Source organism: Aquarana catesbeiana, linkage group LG04, assembly GCF_042186555.1.
Source record: "Aquarana catesbeiana isolate 2022-GZ linkage group LG04, ASM4218655v1, whole genome shotgun sequence".
Taxonomy (NCBI): Eukaryota; Metazoa; Chordata; class Amphibia; order Anura; family Ranidae; genus Aquarana; species Aquarana catesbeiana.
Window position 1 is genome coordinate 48581958 of NC_133327.1, and position 24090 is coordinate 48606047.

At 39.5% G+C, this 24090-nt stretch overlaps 1 protein-coding gene across 1 annotated transcript; it reads right to left on the reverse strand.

Annotated features, from left to right (window-relative positions):
• Positions 1 to 1475: 1475 nt before the first annotated feature.
• Positions 1476 to 23153, reverse strand: TFAP2B (transcription factor AP-2 beta). The gene is made up of 5 exons (XM_073625165.1): positions 22937 to 23153; positions 22239 to 22298; positions 21376 to 21494; positions 10413 to 10554; positions 1476 to 3824 (listed from the first exon to the last, which is right to left on the reverse strand). Exons 1-5 carry the CDS (start codon positions 23122 to 23124, stop codon positions 3524 to 3526), a joined length of 810 nt encoding a protein of 269 aa, XP_073481266.1. The 5' UTR covers positions 23125 to 23153; the 3' UTR covers positions 1476 to 3523.
• Positions 23154 to 24090: the final 937 nt, after the last annotated feature.

Sequence of the window (24090 nt, forward strand, 5' to 3'; positions counted from 1 at the left end):
AGATTTCCTGACACTTCCTGTCCCAGTGACACCAGGACAGGAGAGGCTGTGGAAGTATGTCAAAAACTATAGACTTACTAAGGCCCCTTCCACATGGCTCTTCCAGTCAGGTCCGACTGTCAGTTTTGTAGGTGGAACTGCTCAGATGGTTTATTCACCCCTATGGCCCGACATGTCTAAATAGATTTGTCTGTTTAGACATGCCTACCTTTGATCCAATCTGGTGGGCTAAAAACAAACGGAAGGGGATTCATTCTCCTACGTGTTGGTGGATCAAAGGGCATTTGGGTGTAAATAAGCAGTAGAGTCCGTTTTCACCCAGCTATCCAAAGAGAAAAGAGGGCTCTGTCATTGTCGGCTCTGCGGAAACTGAGGGGACATGGAACTGTCACCTCAGTGGACAGATCCCCTACAGATCAAAATGGTAGGCGCCCATGTGAAAGGGGGCTAAAAGAAAATGGTCAGAGACTTTGGAGGCACTAGAGGAGTGGTTGTAGACTGGAGACATGATGCAGCTGATAGTCAGAAACTAGAGACAATGACATGAGACCTCTAGAGTTCACTTCCATTACAGTCCCGTTACACATTAAATCTCATTTTTCCACTCCTGACTTCTGGGATCCAAAGGCCACACAGCAAGTACCAAGGAGCAATTGCAGGCCTTAGTCAATAGGTTGGACACCAGGGCTCTAGAGACAGACAGACAGAGCTTTGTGACATAAACCCCACCATCATCTTCTACCATCCAAGCTTACTAACATAGCAACATGAGATTGTGAATCTGTCTAATTAGGAAGGACAAAACCATTAATTTTCCTTCCCACCAGTGCTCATTGTCCTACTGTTTCAGAAAGTAAAATTGACTAAATAATACACACGAAGCTAAGAAATACAACAAAAACACAACAATGTTTTATTAATGTAAATCAGATCAGCACTGGACAAGAATCAATTTTTCTATTCATTGCTATACTTTTTTTTTCTTTTAAGGAACCAAATTTTAAAAAATAAAGTAAAGAAAATTAAAAAGAAAAAATTCAGAGACTACCTAAGTTCAAGCGTTACCACCCATCCACAGAGTAACAGACTCACATATAAATAAGTACTTACTCGCCATATATACAAACTCCTGTTAAATTAAGCATAAATAAATATATACAAACTTAACATTATTTCCCTCCCGCTTGCAAATCTAATGTTTCTTAACAACTCAGATATCCGATTTCATCCACAGGTGAAATGAAGTTGGCAAAGATGTGTGAAATGAAGGTAGATTACTAAACAGAAGTATTCTCAAAGACTGGAGTAACCCTTTTGCACATTTGGCACATTTTAAGTGCAAATTTTTCTTATCTTATTTTTTCCAAAATCCATCAGCATCCATTTTTTTCTAACTAATAAAAAATCTTTTTCTTTCCATTTCAATTATATATCAAATCAATTTAAAAAAAGAGCATGTTCTCTCGATCTTATAATTTTATCGTGTTGACACAGTATACATGGCACAGCCTTTGGAATAAAAACAGGTTTCAGTATTGCAAATGATAAAAATTTTACATCACAGAGTAGAAAATCAAATAAAAACAAAATTATTGTACATAATAATGTTATAGTCGGGACAATAAGAAGAAAGCTCCCTGCTATGGAATGAAATTTATATTATTGGCTATAATTTTCAGTGCTGTATGTTGTTTATAAAAAAAAAGGCATTGCAAGGGTCTAACACAGATATAACATATTTTTATAACGAAATGAAATTATTTTTCTTCACTGGAAATATATTTAATCATAAACAGTTTTAACGAAACATTGTTAGGGAATCATAATTCAAGGTTTTATAAAAATCAAAACAATTTTTTTTTTTTTAACCAAAAACGACCAGGTACTGCAATATGGCAGCTAAAAGGTTGCAATTTTAATCCATTTCTATCCAGGGAAAAAACACTTGTTGGAGTATGTATAGCTTCCCCTTATTCGTCTGGGTTTACTACATGTGCTCCAGTTTCCACCAAAAACAAATGTAACAGGTATATAATCAAATGGACACGACTATGCTAAAGGACCTTAGGCAGGGACTGTTATGAACAATTCTATGTACGCTGTAAATCACTGTATAGTATGCGCTATATAAATACAAGAAATAAATATTTTCTAAATTTCAAATGAAGCGTTAGTTTCAGGTGAACAATTAACTAATGGCTGTGAAAGTCACTGAATTGGAAAAACACTTAATTTAGTAATTATGATTGTATCATCAACATGTGCAAATGTACTCTGGTGAGATCTGTGAGTTTATTGGGCAGAATGGGGCATTTAAAAGGTATCATTTTACAGAAACACAATTGTATTAATGTAGAAAGGTATTCTATGGAATCAGTTTACTGGAGGTTCAATGCACATTTTTATGGGAGTTCATTGAGATCTGGAAATTACAATCACGCAGATGAAAAAAAGATTCCTTATTCTTGTGTTAGCATTTTGTAAAATAAGCCTCTTGGCGTGAAATAATGGGAATTATTTTACCTAACAAGAAAGAGCAATGGCTAAGTGCAATCAACGTTGACAACCAACCAGAGTTCAGCTTTTCTTGATGCGCCTACAAGAAATTGAAACCTGATTGGGTGATGGAATGTTATATATTTATGCATATTTAGTATGAAATTGTGTGGGTTGTGTTATAGTATAATGTTATTTTTATCTCTGTGCTTGTATATATATTTTTAAACCGGGGACAACATTATTCTAACAGTGCTTTCTGTGCATTTTTTTCAGTATGGTTTTTTTTTTTTTTTTTGCTATCACATGTATAATTTATGAGTATAATTTTATGAGTGCTCTGAACTTGGATTAGAGATCAGAGCAGTTGTTGATGGCATCTTACAAGCAAAACCTTTAGAAAAAAAAAGTTTTAAAAAAAAAGAACAGAAAATACATATATATATAGTTTGAGAATTTTTCTAGCTCACCATTTACAGTGATAACATGAATTATCTGAGGGAGCAAATTTATGAAATGTTACTCATACAGGAAAGAGGACAATTGATTGGCAATAAAACTGATTCTGAAAGTACACATATATCACAAGGACCAGATGCCTGGAGTAGTAATCAGTGGCCACCATATCGCTGTATGCCCATGCCTCCTGCGGCAAGGAGCCCATACAGCACACAAGACTGTTGCAGGCCCCCAGGTCTTCTCCATAACGTTCTTACACTTTCTAATCAAACCTGTGCACCTCAAGGAGTTAACAAAAAGCTTCTTTTTCTTCCATATATTTCCGATAGACTGTTCTGTTATTGTTCCAGAATTGGGTTACTATAAAGTATTCTTAAAAATGAAGAGGATACAAAGGAAGTCGTTGACAGAGATTTTTGCACCCAATTGCGTGCTGGATGTCCGTGGGTTGCGTCATGGGCGCAGTCTGATATATATTTGTAATTCTCCAAAGCCAGTTCAATATTTTTCTTTCTTTTTTTGTTTTTCTTTAAAGCTAAAATGAAAGATGTTAGAGTAGGTCCAGCTTTCATTTCCGGTGCTTTTCTTCCTTGTCACTGTTTTTACTGCCCGGTCCCTCCCCGGATGTGTGCCTGTTGGTGCTGTTGTTATTCAAGAACATTTTGTCCATTCCCTTCAGGGCCTCGGTAAGGTAGTTTTGCAGGGCCGTAAGGGCCGCACAGATAGCAGGGGAGCCAAAGCCATGGGTGATGAGGCTAAAGTGAGTTAAGCAGCTCTGGATTCCTGGTTCTAGGATTGGGCTAGGTCGGCTGTTACCTATAGGTGTTCTGTCCTGGGCCAGAAGGTCTGTGAACTCTTTACAAAGTTGCCTGGAGAGGAAAGAAAACACAACAGGGTGAGTACCTGGTAGCCCATCAAAATTCGCAAGTCAAAAAAGTTGTGGTTCCTTCAAAGAAGTTACTATTTTTTTAAAAGTGGACCCAAACTAAAACTTTAACTGAAAACTATCTTCATAGCCTTGCTGACATAGATACATAACAATGGAATTGCTGAAACACTTTACTGGAGAAATGGATGCTCTTTGATCTCATTAGTACTAGGAATCAGCCGACTGGAATTCTGGTCCATTCCTTTAGCAGAGATGACCAAATGCCTAGCTTTATGTTAGTAGCACTGAAGGGCGGCTGGAAAGGAAAATTGTTTACCTAGCTTTATTGAAAGTATATCCGTTTTAGTATTGGGATAACACATAGAAAACTCTGGTCCTTTTTTTGCCCTATGTCTTACTAGAGAAATTTCTCTTTGCTAAAGACACAATAAAAATTGAGAGGAGCTATCTCCAAATGTGAAGAGTGAGACTTTTAGACAATTATTACTGGCACAGGTTTACTGATATTTCTGTTCTGGTGACCACTGTAATATTTTGGATTTCCATCACTTTCTTTCCCAGTGACAAAGATCACCAGGGCAAATATAGATAATTAATCTCTCCTGTGACATATGTTAGGAGTTCCCTAATCTATCCAAAACCTTAAACAAAAAAGTGTTGGATGTCCCATGCATGTATACTTTTACAAACTATACAAAGAACCAATTTTTAAAAATTGTAATAATCATTTATACAATGTATAAAATGTAGTAATAATATTAATTCATTTTTTTTATCAGTAGCATCATTTTGATTTAATTTAAACATTGATAATATTACTAGCATTAAACTCATCACATTCACATTTATATATAAAAACCCAAAAAGACACGGCCTTTACAGAAAGCATTTCATTTTTCTTAACATCATCATTTCTCGAGTCCATGCTAATTGGTAATATATCTAATTATTCAAAGGGGTTAAGGGTGTTATAAGATAATTGTAGCCCTTCCTGACCTGTCAATCACCCCGGAGAAATCTGAAAGGAAACTTTGAATTTGGAAAGTAAATGGCAAAAAGTCAAGCATTATCCGTCTTCAAAGTCAGCAGTAAGAGATCTGCAACTTATTAAAGGTCTGAGCCACTCCTATCTCCTGACCTCAGAAAATGAGACAATGAAATTCAAATCACATTAAGCATAACATGTGTTAGAAATGGAGTAAATGTTTTTTTTTTTTTTTTTTTGCTTGTGCCCTTGGTTTAGAGCAGAGACTAGCACAACTCTTTGTGGTTTTCAATGTGCGTCTGCCTCCCATGCATAAAGTGACCCTGTCGGTCCCTTGAAAAAATTAAAATAGCTTTTTTCTGTAATAGAAAAGATAGTACTTAGCTCTCTAGCAGCCTGTGTCTTCTACCTTCCTCTGTTCTAGTGCTGCAGTCCTCAGCAAAGTCTTCAGAATTTAACACTTCCGGGAGTGTCGCCACTGAGAACTGTAGCTCCATCCTCCGAACCCTGTCAGTAGTAACACAGGGAGTCGGAGGAAGAAATTCCAGCATGCTGCAGAGGACACAGATATTCAACACTCCTGGAAGTGACAAACGTTGAAGACTTTGCTGGAGGAAGGTAGGAGATTTGCCTCTGGAGAGTGAGTTAGCATAACAGCACTGGTGTTACAGGAAACAGCTATTTCAAGTTTTTATAGAAAAATGGGACTAGCCATTGTTGACTTATTTTTCAAACTGAAAACCTAAGAAGTGCCACCCTGATATTAGCTATGCAACCTAATAGGTGGCTGGTATGGAACATTCATAAAGAACAGGCTTGTCCCACATCAGTAAATCATTTGGCAGTAAAGTCACAATCTGAAGCTTTCAACATGGCAATGCAGAATGCAGTGATTGTAGAAAGTGCAGTACCCAGCTGAAACCCATCGAAAATAATACTATACTGATGTGAGTAGAACAAACTGACCTCAAATTAGTTACTATACAATGCTACAGATCACTAAATAAAAACATATACCTCTTAAAATCAGGGGTTGAAGACTTGCTATGTAACTACAGAAAATGTACCCGTGAAAATCACAGTGTATGTTATCTTTCAGCATATATTATGCAGATTGCTCAGTTATATTCAATTAATGTGGTTAGTTTTGTTCCCAACATGTGGCTTGTCTGCACCCAGAAAAATCTTTTTACAGACTGGACAACTCACACTAAACAGCTATAAACCATAAAAAATGTATTATTATTATTTATTTATTTTTATTTATTTCAGGTACTTATATAGCGCTGTCAATTTACGCAGTGCTTTACATATACATTATACATTCACATCAGTCCCTACACCCTCAAGGAGCTTACAATCTAAGGTCCCTAACTCACATTCATACATACTAGGGCCAATTTAGACAGGATCCAATTAACCTACCAGCATGTCTTTGGAGTGTGGGAGGAAACCGGAGTACCCGGAGGAAACCCACGCAGACACGGGGAGAACATGCAAACTCCAGGCAGGTAGTGTCGTGGTCGGGATTCGAACCAGCGACCCTTCTTACTGCTAGGTGAGAGTGCTACCCACTACACCACTTTGTATTATTATTTTCCCAGAGGCTGCCTTCTTAGACTGCCATGCTCCAAGAGATTATCTTGTAGACCACTCTCATTCTAAAGACTGCCTTGTAAATGACAAAGACCCCAATTCTCCCAAACGCTACTTTGTTAAACTGCTCTGTCTTGTTCTGTAGATTGTCATGTTCCCAAAGACTATCTTGTAGACTGCCATGTTTTCAGAGACTGCCGTGCTCCCAGAGTCTGCCTTGTAGGCAGCCAAGCTTAGAGAGACAGCCTTGTAGACTGACATGTCCTCAAAGACTGCCTTGTAGTCTGCCTTATTCCAAGATACTTCATTGTTAAACTGATTTGCTTCAAAAGACTGCTTTCCAAAGATTGCTTTGCAGGCTGCCTTGTTTTCATAGACTGCCTTGCAAATTACCATGCTTCCAGAGAAGGCTTTTTAGACTGCATGCTCCCAAAATTGCTTTTGTAGATTTTTATTGCTCCCAGAGACTGACGTGTAGACTGCCATGTTCCCAGAAACATCCTTGTAGATTGGCATGCTTCCAGAGTCTGCTTTGTAGGCAGACAAGCTCCCAGAGGCTGCCTTTTAGACTGCCATGCTCTCAAAGAATGCCTTGCAGACTACGATGTTTTCAGAGACTTTCTTATAGACCATCAAGTCTAAAAGACTGCCTTGCAGAGTGCCTTAATCCCAGATACTTTAATGTTAGACTGGTTTGCTTCAAAATACTGCTCTGTAGACTTTCCATAGATTGCCTTGTACGCTGCCTTGACTGCCATGTAGCGTGCCATGCTTCCAGAGACAGCTTTGTAGACTGCAATGCTCCCTTTATTGCTTGGAAAACTGTTAATGCTCACAGAAACTGCCTTTCAGACTGCCATGTAACTAAAGATGTCCTTGTAGATTGCCATGCTTCCAGAGCCTTGTAGACTATGATGCTCCTGGAGATTTCCTTACAGAATGTGATTTTCCCAGAGACTGCCCTGTATATTGTCATGTACCCAGAGATTGCCTTGCAGCCCAACACCCTCTCAAAGACTGCCTTATAGTCTGCCATTGTCAAAGAGTCTTCCATGTTGCCCTAGACTGCTTTGTAGACTGCCACACTTCCTTTTAGACTTCCATACTTCCAGAGAATGCCTTGTGGACCACCATGCTCCCACATACACACCTGCTAGACAATCAGCTTCCACAGAGACACTTACTGCAGAGTGCACACACAAAGAAACATACATACACAAGGATCCTGCGTGGTGCTGGTATAGGATCTGTCTGATATCATTTTTATGCAGTGCTAAGAACGCCCGGGAATGCTGAAAGCTAGGCCCATCACTTCTCTCGGCACATTGTAATGAATATTTCATCACATTACTGAGCAGTTGCGTCATTCTAACCTAACCTCATCTAGAGGCTCATCTTGATCTAAACTTCCCATTTTTACATGTTCCAAGACACACCAGCATGACATTGCTTTCTGTATATACTCTCGAATCACACCATTCTGATTCACCATTTTCTATAGTCTGAACTCATACTGGTCTGACCTCCTATGCTGTACCACCTATAAAATCACATTAACCATGAACTCCTTTCACTGAAAAAGGAAAGTATTGTTATCATGGAAGCAATTTACATTTGCTGTATATACTGCATGGATCATCCCATGTGTGATCTTGAAGAATGCTCAGTTTATCATCCCCCAAACCAAGGAACTTTAATAGAGAAAATGTTGAGAGAAGGAATTGTTTTCCACTGGGATGACACAGCTTGACATTACTGGGCAAGGAGCCCAGAATTTTCAAACCCTGTTTATAAATATTAACCTTTTTTTAATCTAGAAATTATTTGATGGTAAAGAAGCAAATAAGATATTGTATTTTGCACATCCTGCTTATCATATCCCCGTGTAGTCAAACTACATGGCCCCAGTGACCTACTGTATAACATCACATCTTATGATCCAGCAAGAGATCCTCAACTTAAATCTCAAATGAAGTTTTAGTTTAAATCAGCTAAATACATTCCAGGTGCATAGAAAAGCTTTTCAACGTTTTACAGTTTGCTTTCATTAGAAAGCAGGCACAGCCTGCGTAGAAAAGCCTATCCCCTGCCAAAGTCCTGCAGAGAAGACCCTTGCTCTCTTTGTGGAGGCAGAGGTCCAACACACCTCCAGTCAAAGAAATTTCTCTGCAATCAAAAAAGCTTCCTAGGGATTGGAGAGCACTTAGCTCTGACTCAGCATGGGGTGTGCTGCTGGACCTCTTCAGAGAGATCACTGCTTCCACACAGAGAGCAAGTGCCCTTTTCTACACCATGCTGGCAAGGGAAAAACTTTTCTACTCATGTGGTGGCTGTGTTTTAAAGCAAATAAACAGTACACTTTCAATGTACATGTAAAGTCAACTATATGGCTTTACACAACCATTGCATTGAAGCACCTCAAATGTATTTAGCTGTTTTAAGCTGAAAGCTATGTTGGACTGAACACACACAATGCAACAACTGTGTGCAATAAGCAGAAACGAATAGCAACTAAAATAAAGGATCATTGATTGCTATGGGCTACTGTACCTAGCAGACAGATACTAAACTTTGCAACAACTATGACCAAGATGGTGGAAAGAGAAAGTTGTTAAGTAAATAATGTTTTCTCTCCAATCTCTTGATACTGATATCTGCATCTATCTACTGTATCTTCCTACACAGGAGTAGTTTCTGGTGAGTTGTCGGTGATAATCCTTTGAATATCTTTGGGCCAACAACTAATTCTGTGCCAGTGCATAGCTGCAGGCAGGGGGTACACAACCTCCAGAACCCAGAAATTGACCAAAAAAAAAAACCCTTCAAAGTCATAGCTGCTGCTAAAGTGATCAATTATAGATGGTGTATCAATTCTTCAAAAGACTTGAGATATTAGTAAGTCAGCTTCATACAGAGGCACTGCATTCTGATTCCACTCTGGCTGGTGGAACTACTGATCAGCTTCTCTGACAATATTATTGTTATGGCATAGCGTGCTTCTGCACCTGCTCTAGTGGTCCTACCTCCCTAGGCCTTAACCTATCTGCCCTGCCCTGCCTCTATTTGACCAACACCAGTCTATAAAAAGGAATTATGTAGTCAGCAGAGATCTCCAAACTTTGGCCCTCCAGTTGTTGAGGAACTCCACGTCCCCATGAGGCATTATAAAACTCTGACATTCCAGACATGACTAGGCATGATGGGAATTGTAGTTCCTGAACAACTGGGCCACATTTTGAAGACCCCTGAGTAGTGAGATGGGCAGAATAGGGTCAAGAATGATTTAAGATAATGAATAGTAATGCAAGAATATATCAACCATGTACAAGGCTGTTTCTAGGCACAGAAGAGTCAGCCAACCATCTACAATGTTGGTCGATAGAGGCACCAGGGAAAGAAAACAGCAACCTTAAATTTAGGAGTTTATGATATTATACCAGAACATTTGTGAGATGTATAGTATATTAACTCAAGTTAGCTTTAGGGCCATACCTCACTAGCAATCTTGTTGATTGGTTGTGACTATCTAGCAACTGGATCATGAACCGCACTATCAATCCCTCACTGGCTGAACCAGTGAAATGTCACAAATGGCAAGAGAAATTCTGCAGCAATTATCCTGTGAGGAAGACACACCTTAGGAGCAGGTAGGTCCTCATTATGATTCTGTTGCTGGCAAGTTGCCACCAGTGACATATGTGACATGGCACTTGCATTGCAAAGCATCCACCTTTCAGCCTTCCCCACAGATCCAACTTTTCTTTCCAATTTGCATTGCCTCTTGGTAGAGAAAATTGGATTGAGGTGGATTATAGTAGAAGCTTGGCATAGAGCAAAAAGTTTAAGCTCATGTAGGCAAACTAGACTTCATAACATCATTATATAAATCTTACTCTCCCCTTTTTTTCTCTTTTTAGAATAGCAATCACCCATTGACAAACATACATGTAAGATCAATGATCTGAGTTTGCAGAGTCAGTTACTCACTTTGTGGCCAGCAGCATGTTCTTTCTGGAGTGCAGATCGCTCGGGTCTGTGTGCTGTCTGTTCATGTATTCGGACACCGCCTTGGCTGGAAATTCTGTTTCACAGATGTAACCAAAATCCCGGGCAAGATGGACAGCTTCACCTGCACAGAAAGTATGTGTATGGTCAGAACTGTCACATTTAGGTGTTTACCCCAAATGCAGGCTCACAAGGGCAGCCAAGGGCAAAAACAGGCAGCATTAAAAAAAAGAACAATTTTATTTTGTTCTTTTTATTTCTTTTATGTTGACACTTATGAGTAATCACAATGTCAGGCATAGAGATAATTACAAGATTTTCAGTAGATCAAGTCACCTGCACACATCTCCTCTTATCATATGAATCCTTTACTATGGTAGCCTATCAGAATTCTGTAAATACAGCATCCTGTCTTAAATTCTAGTTTCATTATTTCATGATCAGAAAACATGGTTTTTGCTGCCATTCATTTGCTGCCAATATTCCTGGTATTTGTAAATCCTGCCCGTGGAAAATACAGAGTTGAACGTGGTCAAATACAAATGAAATTTAGGGGGTAAGTCTTGCACCTAGGCCAATAAGATAGTGAATAGTTCAAGTCTACATAGAATCTATAAATTTATCTAGCTGAGTTTTGAACATTTTCACAAGCAACTCTTATCAGCAAATGTAACATTAATGTATTTTATATATTTGCCATAGGGTAGAATAGGCAAAAAAAAAAAAAATACAAGAAAAGTGATACTATTGTTATGGCCTTGTGGGAGGGAAGGAGACACAAAACACTGCAATAAATCTTTTCAATGTAATGTTAGCTTGAGGAAGTCAATGGGGTGTTTAAAGTGTATATGAAGCCCATTTTTTTAAATTTTAGATACAATATATTAGGAATAGAACCTTTGGCATGTTTTAATTGTTATCTGTATCCTCAGGGCTGTAGATAAGGGGGTGCCAGTATCACCAGTCCTCCTGTATGGGGCCCAGGCCAGCAGGGGGGCCAGGCAGCAGGGTGAATCAGATGTGGGCAGAGAGGATGATTGGTGTGGCAGGGGGCAATTACTGGAACCAATCTCCTGTATGGCTCTCTCTGCAGCATCTAAATGCTGGCTTCATCTCCTCTCCCTCCCATTGGCTTTCAGCTGATGCAAAGAGAGCGATACAGGGGATTGGTTCCAGTAATGGCCCCCCACCACACCAATAACCCTCCCTGTACACCATATGTTTCCCCCTGCTGCCCAGTACCCTCTGTGTGCCGCCCATTCTCCCGCAGTGCTGCCGGGTTCCCTTCTCTTCCTCCAGCCGACAGCTGCAAGCACACAATAGGGTCCTTCAACATTGAGAGTGGGGGAGCAGTCCGGTAAATATGTCATATTTACCAGCCCCTTCCTTTCTTGAATGAATACAATGAATGATCGGTACATAAAAGCAGTGGCTGTATGGAGCCCTGTGCCAAGTTGTCTATATGGGGCCCTCTGTCAGGTTGTCGGTATGGGGCCTTGTGGTTTCTAACAGAAGCCCTGTGTATCCCCACTAGATAGATTCAACCTATCTATTTGTCCTGGTGACCTGAAAGTGAAGGTTAATCCAAACGATTAAGATGTTAACAGAGAACAGTAACAAAGAGGAAACCCACTGTTGGTGACACCTATCCGGGTGACAACTGTCAAGAGATTTACCTCTCTTTTGAAAAATATCCTCTCACCTCCTATTGTGTCTACTGGACAGAAGTGGAAGGAAATCTCTTAAATGGGACACAGATGACAAAAAAAACCTGCATTGAGTTTCAACCCTACTCTGTTCAAGCCAAGACAAAAAAAAAATACTTTGGGATTTATTTACTAAAACTGGAGAGCGCAAAATATGATGCAGATCTGCATAGAAAATAATCAGCTTCCATTTTTTTTTGTCAAAGTTTAATTGAACAAGCTGAAGTTATGCATAGCTACACCAGTTTTGGTAAATCAACTCTCCAGTTTTAGTAAATCAACCCCTTTATTTGCACTTTAAGCACTTGTCCCCACTCGTACCTAGAGACAACAGTCACTAAAAATAAACTGTAATAACCAAAAGATTGGTGTGATCACTGCGGCCATTATAACTATTGTAATCAGTGGTAGCTGTAGAGACAGTAGTGCAGTATACAAGCATAGTTTAATTTTGTCGTCTCTGGAAGTCACAAGGTGAAAGCTGACTGACAGGAAGACACAAACACATGTTCTCTTTAAAAGGCAAAGCAGAAGAAAAGAAAAAACAATAATTAGGCTTAATATAATTCTAACTGGCACATTCTCTGTTAGCTGTGCTATCAGGTTTCTGGCCTGGAGCAGCAAACTCTTCTTCAAACTTGCAAGAATGTGACTTTGACACACAAGAAAGCTGGGAGGTAGCTAGGGGTGGTATGAAGTCAGGCTCGGATGGGATTCTCGCAGAATTATCTTTTCTAGGTAACCTGGGGGAATTGGATGTGTTTCAATATTTCTGGGCAGGGTCCTTGTGTATGCTAATGATCAGGATTCGTTTTTCATTGTTGAAAAGAGAAAACTCAAGGCAAGTCGAGGTGACTGCAATGTCCAACAGCTGAGACCTTTCACCAGTAGACAGGGCCAGATTTATACTTCCTGTCCCCCTGGGCCAACCATATTTTGCCACTCCCCTCTACACCCAATGGACTGTCCAGTCCTTATCAGTAACCTATTAAAAAGATCAGAAGTCACACTCATAAAAAGCCATTGTTGAGTTGGCCACTGCTCGAAAATGTTACTGGCTTTCTATGGCCTCATTACTTTCTGAGTCAGTAAACGGAGAAGAGTTACTGACTTACACTTTGTACACAGTGGAACGGAAAAGAGTCTTCCCCAAACTGTAGCCACAAAGGTTGGAAGCTCACAATTGTCTATAACTGGAGTTCACATGTTCTCCTTGTGTCTGCGTGGGTTTCCTCCAGCTACTCCAGTTTCCTCCCACACTCCAAAGACATGCTGGTAGGTTAATTGGCCCCTGTTCAAATTGGCCCTAGCATGTGTATGTAAGAATGTGAGTTAGGGATTTTAGATTGTAAACTTCTTGAGGGAAGGGACCAATGTGAATATATAATAAAAATATGTAAAGCACTGCATAAATTGATGGCACTATATACAGTAAGTACCTGTAATAAATAAATAAATGAATAAAAATAAGTAATGTCTTTTTAAACTGCAGTATTAACAGTACCCTTCACTGGAAATGCCTGAACTCAATTAGCACTGAACAGCACAGAGATTTCCTACTCTGTAACAGCTATTGTGCAACATTCAACCACATTTAAACTCAAGTGAAAAACCTTGTATTAAAATAATAATAATAATTATACAAAGCATAATATAATATCATTTTATTACAGAAAGATTAAAACATATTACATGCTTTTAAAAATGATATGATGATAATGGCTCATTGTGGGACAGATTGTGGTTGATTTAATAACAAAGTAGTAACCATTCACTTAGCTTAGTAAAAATGGATGAGTGGAGTAGATCAGGTGAAAATTGAGAAATTAACTAAATTGAAACTCTCGGTTTTAGTCACTGAACTGCTTACGTGAGATTTGGTCAAAAAATGAAAAAAAATATGCTCTTTTTTTTTCTTTATTAGGAAAGAGTGTTTTTGATAGATGCTTTAGGAGTGATGTGTTTTATTTAATTTAGGTGTTCATTGTATATATATATATATATATATATATATATATATATATACATTACATTTTTTTGCTTTTTTGTGAAAAAAAAATAATGAGGCTCTTGAGGGGCCTTTTATGGCACAAGAACATGTTCAAGATAGCTTCTGTAACCCTCATAAGCCATCTAAAGCTCATTGCACTCTTAAAAAAAAAACACACTAAAAAACAAATTTCAGTTTTGCAATTATATTTTACCAAAATGGCTACACTTTGAAAAAGTTTCCTGTTCTTGAGATTTCTGGTCAACGAAAACTCACAATTTGATTTATCCCCATTAGGAAATACGGTGGATTTGAGTTCACGTCAGTCATCCAATCACGTGCAAAGCAAAAATCCTGTTGTTTATAAATCCTGGCACGTGATTGCGTATTCAAAATGAAGACTGCTTTACTGTTTTTTTTAAACCAAGCAAAAATTCCCTTTTCCAAGCGGACACTTTGCTTCTTTAGTAAATCATCCCTCATTGCCTTTTGGTTTATTTGGGTAATGGTTACCCTATGTAAACTCTTTTAGAGTGGCGTGATTCATATACACCTTCTAGAGATTATTATCTCTTCCACCAGCCTGGGCCAGTTAATGTTTATATTATGTGTTCTGTCTTTGCTAAATATGAACGTATGAACCAATAATTATTATAGTCCTTGCCAGTCACAAGAGACAGACAGATGACTGGTAATTACAGGCATTTACCTCGCATTAGCACATGTCAGGCTGCCGGATTATCATTGAGCATACTGTAAGTGGATGATGATTAGTATAAATTGTCCCTGTACTCTAACGACATCTATATTTCCTATTTAGCCCGGCCGTAATTATTCCTGTAGGGAGTGTCTGGTTACACGTAGTTTAGAGTGGCTGATATCAATCTAGAAGAAGAAAGCAATCCTCATGTTGTGTGTGTGGCCGCAAGTGGAGCATATCAGATAAAACTGTGAACATGGAGCGCCAGAAAACTTTTTTTTTAATTTGTTATAGAGTGGGTTTTTTTTTTCCAAAGCTTTATTGAGCCATTTTTTTATGATACACTTAGTCATATGAAAATCTAACATCACAAATTCTTATTTGGCTTCAACAAAACAACTCAATTTGAGTCGGTTTGTCGTTCAATTTTATATTCATGCATAGACTTCAATCACTAAAATAAATAGCAAAGAAAAAAAAAGAGAAAATAGAAAGAAGAGAAATAAATACAAAATAAAAAAAGCAGAGAAAGTAAAAGAGAAAAGAAAGGAAACAAAATATAAAAAAGAGAGAGGGGGACCCCTTCCTTCACAGTTCCCTATATTCATATTTGGTGAGAAACTAGACCACAGGTACTGTCTCAAGATATCTGAGATAGTGAAGTGTTTCCAAGCCCCCCATTTAGCTATGAATTTTGGGTTATTCTCCTATAGGCTCGCTGTCAATTCCTCCATACACATAATATAATTCCGTTTGGACTGGGAATAACACTACAATTCCAATGTCTGGGTATGATAGCCCTGGTTGGGGCAAAGATAAAGCATGTTAGACCCTACTTAGCCATCTATGGTGATCCTGGAAAGATAGAAAGTAAGGCCAATTCTGGTAGTTTAGGTAGCCTGTTGCCTCTAATACAGGGGTCTCAAACTGGTGGCCCTCCAGCTGTTGCAAAACTATAAGTCCCATCATGCCTCTGCCTGTGGGATTCAAGCTTGTACCTGTTAGCCTTGCAATGCCTCATGGGACTTGTAGTTTTGCAACAGCTGGAGGGCCGCCAGTTTGAGACCCCTGCTCTAATATGTGCTGTAAGTTGAAATACAGCCTTCCAGTACGGTCTCAAGTATGGACACGTGAGAGAGGGGAAGTTACATAGTTACATAGCTTGAAAAAAGATACAAGTCCATCTAGTTCAAAAATAAAAAAAATCTGGTTAAAAAAAAAATACAATCCCATATATACAATCCTTCACCCACAGTTGATCCAGAGGAAGGCGAAAAACCCAAGCAAAGCATGATCCAATTTGCTACAGCAGGGGAAAAAATTCCTTCCTGATCCCCCGAGAGGCAATCGGATTTTCCCTGGATCAACTTTACCTATAAATGTTAGTATCCAGTTATATTATGTACATTTAGGAAAAAATCCAGACCTTTTTTTAAAGCAATCTACTGAGCTGGCCAGAACCACCTTTCCGTATTTGGAGATGAAAACCTTTTTTCCTCTAGACGTAAAGAGTGCCCCCTTGTCCTCTGTGATGACCTTAACGTGAATAACTAGTTTAGAGTGGCTGATATCAATCTAGCCAACACCAAGTTCACTATATGGAAGTGTTAGAACTTCTGTCTCTTGGACCCCACAAGGGTGATTTTCCCTTCCTCTCGCTTTCCCCACCCCTCTCTACTCTATCCAAAGTGCAAAACAAATTGCAGAATTTTTTTGAAACAATTGTGTCAAAATTTGATTTTGCTAAGAATATTTACTTTAAAATAGTGCTTAAATGTATTTATTTTTACTTTCAGTATGATTAAAAAATACTGTATACATTCAGTAAAAGTGGATACAAAATGTGCTGAACCAATACTTCTCAGTACAACTGCCCCTCTAAGTTTTAAATCTACTGTGCATATATTTTTTTCAGACAAATTTTCTATAGTCAATATATATTTAACGATCTATAGAGACAGCTTCCTTCTCAACGCATTTCATAAAGGCTATGTACCCATATGGACTTTTTCATCATTTTAAATAGAGCTTTCTTTTGATGCTATTTATTCACCACTGGGGTTTTTTTTTTTGCTAAACAAATGAAAAAACACCAAAAATTTTGAAAACAAAAAAAGTTTTTCTTAGTTTCTGTTATAAAATTTTGCAAACAGGTAATTTTTTTCTCCTTCGCCGATGTGCGCTTTTGGGGCTTCACTGATGGGTACTAATAGGCTGCACTGATGGGCAATGACAGGTTGCACTGATGGGCACTGATGAGGTGGCACTGGTGACCATTGATGAGGAGGCACTGATGAGGCTGCATTAATATGCGGCACTGATGGGAACTGATAGGCAGGACTGATGGGCACTGATAGGCCTAGAAGTGTAGATATATTGACCTTTTACTTGGATCTTACAAGGTCCCTTCAGTTGTGTGACTGGCCCAATGCTTCATCCTCACTTAGGGCTCATTCACACAAGCTTTGGTTTCTGTTCGGAGTTCGCACATGCAGTGCATGCGGTTGAAGGAAACTTACAGAACGGCCTCATGAACTTGAATTTTGGAGGTTGTAATTCCTGCTACAGCTGCAAAGAAAAGCATTAGAGCCACAGAATGTGTACAATTCCAGCCACTGCCTCTGCAGGTAAAAGGGGTTGTGGCTGGGGGAGGAGGTAAAAATGCCCCTCAACGGCAAGTGTGAATAAACCCTAAAGCACTTTGGGCCATAATTGCATGCACCCCGTTTCCACGTACAATGCAGAGTTAATGGTCATGCACTGTAAGTCATGACACCGAGGGGCCACCCAAAACCTGGAACTTGAAGAGAGGGCTGAAGGCTGCCAAAGTGAGGGATAGGGTAGGTAATACACCCTATGCATGTACCCCTGGACTAAACAAGAATTTAACTCTGGGAGTCCTGGGGGGCCCTCTGCAATGGTAGATCTTGCAAGATGCCCAAGTGCAGGCATGATAAGAATATGGTTTAAAGCTGAAGTCCAGACAGATAAAATAAACAAATAATGCACCTCTGTATTAGTTAACACATCATAAAAAAATCACTTTTTAAATGAAGGCAGTGTAAGTGCTGGAATTTAAAGTGGTTGTAAACCCTTAAATACCACTTTTACCTACAGGTAAACCTATAATAAGGCTTACCTATAGGTACTGAAAATATCTCCTAAACCTGCACAGTTTAGGAGATATTTGCCATATATGCTTGTGCCGACTTCATCGGTGCATGCGCACTGAAGAAAGGGCACAATCGTGCTGTTTCTACAGGGTCCGTGCCGTGACTGTCGGCTCCTGCGCGCATGCGCAGGAATGAAGTCATGCGACTCCAGCCAGTCACAGAGCCAGAGTCCATGGCCCCGGAAGGAAGAGGGCTGAAGATGGATGTGGCTTCGTTTGCAGGTAAGTGGCACATAATGGGCTAGTATGCAATGTATACTAGCCCATTATGCTTTTACTTTGCACAGAAAAAAAGAGGAAGTAAAACCCATTAGGGTTTACTTCCTCTTTAACTTGGTATCAACCCCTTGCAATCCCCTGTACAGCAGAGCTCAGAAAGGGGTAAAGTAAAAGTAGCCCTTCAGTTATGCTTCAGGACAAGAAGAATGCCAGTACTTTCCAGTCACAGATTGAATGAGGGTGAGGACAAAACTCATAAGTGAAAGTGAAACTGTAGCAGAAAAAGATCAGTTCCCATCACCTGCCAGACAGGGCTGTGTGGCAGAGCTGTGCAAAACCTTGTCAGGTACACCAGCTCCGACATATGTGTTTCATCTACTGTATGAATTTGGCTGTGTGCCTGGAGTTCAGATTTAATCTGCTTTCTCTGCCATAAAGTGTGGAGCGATTTTCACAGACCATTTAACAGGGTCATTATTAGAAATGTACTTCCTGGGATCTGTGCTATGTAATTTCCTCACTTTCTGCCTTTCTGCATCACCAATCGTATTAAAACAACCAAGGTAATTTAGGTTTTGAATGGGGGCCTTTAGAAATGAGTGAAATGGGGAGGTTTTTTTGGGCCATAGTGCTAAAAAATTTGATTTTGGTGAAATGTCTCTGTTTTGGCAAAATGCATTGGGGCCAATGCAGAAAGTGAAATGATGGTGTTTTTTGGTGATTTTTAAAAGGGCTTTAAATGTCTCCAGAAAATTACATTTACAATTAAAAGCTCCTTTTATTTCTCCTAGACCTGTTCTTGTGCCAAAAAAAGGGCCTCTAATTAGCTTTATTTTTTAACCCCTCGGTTTAACTCCTTAGCCTATGCACTTGTGCTGAGAGCGCACATGCTGCCCACTCCCAGCACAGTTACTGTAGACTAACCGAAAGCTTATTGCGATTGGAAGTTTTCGGACCGCGTGACCATCGTGACAGCCAATCACTGCGGTCATGTGATCTTAAGCTGAGCCCCCCCTCCCAGCATCATAAACCTCTTAAAGGGCCGGGAGGCACCGGCACCAAGAGGATAAAGGGGATCTTCATCCTCAGGGGAGACTTCCCTCTTCCTCGCGTTTTTTTAAATAATAAAGTGAGGCACCACCCCCCTTGCACGTCACTTGCCTAGGTAAATGCCTTACAAGGTTCTCCCTTTGCCTGCTGGGATATGCACGTCACATATGCCTGGAGGCATATATTGCTTCATTTACAAAAGAGGAGGAGGGCGAGCCTAGGGCCGCATCATCCGGAGGCACGCCGGCTGAACCAAGAAGAGCAAGCGGGCATCCCAATGGTGTCCTACAAGACCATGGCAGGGCAGGACCGAGAGGTGGTGGAATACAAGAGGATTGCAGTTGGACAATGCTGGATCCTCTGGATAGGTGAGTATAAAAAATGTGGCACCCCAACCACCCAGTAAGTGGGGATAGCTGAAGTACTGAGTGGGTAGGTTCTTCTCCCTGTGTACATATCAAGGTTTCATTTAGATTTTGACTATTTACACTTTAGGTGGGTCAAATAACCCACAAAATGTTGTAAGGATTCCCAAGAATAGTGTCTCCATCAACTCTAACAAAACCATAACATGTGTGCCCACTCTCACAGTTGGATTCCCCAATTATTTATTATGCAGAATACATTGTAGGAGAGTAACGTCATTACATGGCTTTGCTGTGGTTAGAGTAGTTGTACAGAATTGGGAATTCTGTTGAAGGATTCTCCCCACAAGAGTCCTCAAGAGCAAACCTTTGAAACAAAGGACCAGTTTACTGCCCTTCAAACTTTAGGAGGGGCCATACTGTAGAAAATGCCCTGACGTCAGTGGGAGTAAACAATGCCATAGGCTTGGTGGTCAATGGGAGTAAAAAAATGACATCATTGGTGTCAGTGAGAGAAATAGTGAGAATTAGTTCCCCATCTCTGGTGTCACTGGGAGGAATAGTACCCCATTGTTGGTTTCAGTGGGATGAATAGTGCCCATCTTTGGTATCAGTGAAAGTAATAGTGCCCAAAGGGTCGGATAAAGGACCACATCTGGCCCGCAGGCCGCAGTTTGGAGACCTCTGCTTAAGAGATATAAGAAGAGATTCAACCTAAAATATCACTATTGAGTTGAGTTGGTTTTTAAAAACCAAAATATGTTTCTTTTCATTTTGGATGGTGTAGGGAAAAGTTAGAACCTCTGTCAGGTTTTCATTGCTGAGTGTTGTCCCACTGGGGCAATCATTCTCTCTATTTTTCCTCTTGACCATTGTCCCTGAGACTAAAAATGAGGGAGAATCTAAAATCTTACAATTATCACTGGCTCAGTAATGGTTACATAATTACACACATAAGTTAAAAAAAAGACACAAATGCATCTGTTTCAACTAATAAAAAATGAATTAAATACACAGAAAACTCCAAATACAAAATCCTATCAACACAACTTATCCAGAGCATGACCAATTAAAACCCCAATAAAAAATGGTCCAATTTTCTCCAATGGGGGAAAATTCCCACAAGGCAATTGGATGTTCCCTGGATTCACAATCTCTGGTATTCTTACCTAGAGGGAAACATTTCCATTAGAGAAATGTTTACCAGTGCCCAGGGGATTTTCCCCTATTCTGAAGACTTTTCCTCTCACTTCCTGTCATGTCTCAGAAACAGGAGGGGGAAGGAAATGACTCAATGGGATCTAGACAAATAAAAGAAACTTGACAGAGTTTATAATTATTCCTTCAATCTAAAAAAAAAAAATGTCTTTAAATAGGCTTAGTGGTTAGCAATTCTGTTGCCAGCACTAGGGTTGTTGATTCGAATACCAACCACCACACTACCTACGTAGAGTTTGCGTGTTCTCCCTGTGCCTGCATTGGGTCTCCTCTGAGTACTTTGATTTCCTCACTCCATAGACATGCAGGTAGGTTTGTTTGCTCATGTCTAAATTGGCCCTGCTATGTGTATGTATGAATGTGAGGTACGGAGCTTAGATTGTAAGCTCCTTGAGGGCAGGGACTGACGTGAATGTACAATATATATGTAAAGTGCTGCGTAAATTGTTGGCCCGGTGAAAAAAATACATGCAATAATCACAGTACTTTAAATACTGGCAGGGAGGCCATTGGATGTGTCCTTACCTTCTACCAGGGAGGTCAATAAAGTGACGTTGGCAGCTTTGCGTCTTCCAGCTGGTAAATTCAAACCAATCTTTTCCAATCTCTCCCTCAAAGATCTTCCACCGTTTTTCGATTTCGCTCTGTAATGGAACACAATGAAATGAAATTTAGGATTACCTGTGAAAGCAACAGATCATATGTACCTTGCACAAGAAAAGAATTTAATAATACCTTAAAATGCAGTACATGATTCAGTACAAGATATGGCATAGATGTGAATATTCGCAACTGTGGATCTACTCCCATCATGTCTAGCCAGCCAGATTTAGGTTGTGTGACATGGCATCAGACACTGATCAGAGGGGTGGTATTGTAAATTTAACGGGAGGGAATGCTATATAAGAGCTGCTATACAGAGGACATTGAAAGGCATATTATTGATTGCCTCCTAATGCCCCCCTGTGATGGCATCTTTGGGTAATTTTAATTCTATAATCACGGTACAGAAAAAATATTTAAGCATTATAGACAGAGCCTGCATTGGCACACTGGGACTTCTGCTTTAAAGCTGAAATGGGCACATAACCCCCATGCATTCCTACAAGGGACCATGATGGAGCAGAATTTCAACTCCTTCCAAAATTGATATTTCATCACCAGCAGTTAAAATAACCCACCAGCCCACCTTCCTGTGATATAAGACCCATTGCTTGTCTTGCCTGTATGATCAATCATGCATCAGTACATAGACTGGACATGTAGCTAGCGCTGGCCATACACTATTTTTTTTTTATACGGTAGACCATTTGACCCAAATGTGGTAATTGATTGATTGGAAGTCTGAAACGATTGTTCACTGGAGCACAAATGGTAAATTCACCTACCTGATCATTTCAGAATCAATCGATTGTTCCATACACCCCTTTTGAAAGTTCCCACCTTTTCTGAAAGACAAACACCGGACTTATTTGGGCTGATTTACTAAAGCCGTAGAGCCTATTCACTTAGAAGAGTGAACATTTACTGAGCTTACTACATGTGGTGAACCTGTGTTGACTTTGGGTACCCAATCACGTGCAAGGTTAAAGCTTCACCTTATTTACTAAGCTCAGCGAACATTCAATATGCTAAGTCAAAGGTCTCTACTCCGTTAGTAAATTAACCTTATCAACTCTTTCCTATTAGTAATACTAGCGAAAAGTCCCAGGTGACATCCCTAACAAAAAGGGGACAACCCTACCAAAAAGGGGACAACCCTACCAAAAAAGTGGCAACCCTACCAAAAACGGGACAACCCTATCAAAAAGGGGACAACCCTACCCACATTGGACTGCTTTCATCTGCAATCAGAAAATCAATGAAAAGCAAAGGAAATGTTAGGGGGATGGCTAGAATTCTAGAATTGGTCAGAACATTTTAAGAATGTGTATGGTGAGCCTAATTTCGCCGGCAGGTGACATAACCGACCTCCTCCTATGTACTGGATGTGTGCTGGATTCCCCATGTAGGTCACAGCTACAATGTTCCCAATGTGAAGGTGAGTGGCATTAACCCTCTCCTCCCTCGGCCCCCCCAGACTCACCTCCTCAGCACCCCTCCCAGCAGAGAGGCGTTCAGACACTCCGGAGGGGACAGGCGACGCTGCACCTCCCCCACTGTCACTTTGTATTTGGACGTAGAGCTGAGCAAGGACAGGCGGCCCGGCACTGAGCAGAACACTTCCCCGGCGTTCACCGTCACCCCTCCCAGGAAGCCATCCTTGTTCATCATCAGCGAGGTGACAGACTTAGGGGGCACAGGGACTGCGGAGACACAGGGGGACACACAGGCTCAATAACATGCTGCAATACACCACATAGGCTTCTTATGTATGTTAGAACATCATTTCTACATATAATAGATAGAAGAAAGAGATACATTGAAATAGATAAATAAATAGATAGATAGATAGATAGATAGATAGATAGATAGATAGATAGATAGATAGATAGATAGATAGATAGATAGATAGATAGATAGATAGATAGATAGATAGATAGATAGATAGATAGATAGATAGATAGAAGGAAAGCAATAGATTGAAGATTGATAGAGACAGGTACACAATGTAAAAGGTAAAAAATAGATAGATAGATAGATAGATAGATAGATAGATAGATAGATAGATAGATAGATAGATAGATAGATATGTAAATAATATACACAATGGAAAAAAGCAAAAGATAGATAGATAGATAGATAGATAGATAGATAGATAGATAGATAGATAGATAGATAGATAGATAGATAGATAGATAGATGTAAATAATATACACAATGGAAACAAGCAAAAGATAGATAGATAGATAAATAGATAGATAGATAGATAGATAGATAGATAGATAGATAGATAGATAGATAGATAGATTAAATATTTTAAAAGAGGATAGAGAGTTAGATGAATGGAGACGGTTAGAGGTAGATAAACAAAGAGCTAAGAGATAGATAGATAGATAGATAGATAGATAGATAGATAGATAGATAGATAGATAGATAGGAAACATAAATATTAGACAATATTAGATAATTCCATCATCAATAATATTCTTATACCAGTAAATGAAGGGAATAAAAATAAACATTGAAAAAATGTTAAAATAATGTTAGATAAAAAACGTTCTCATCTCTTATTTGATGTATAATATTGTCTTAGCTACTAATAAACTGTGATGATTGAGCCCCCATGTGTTCTCATAC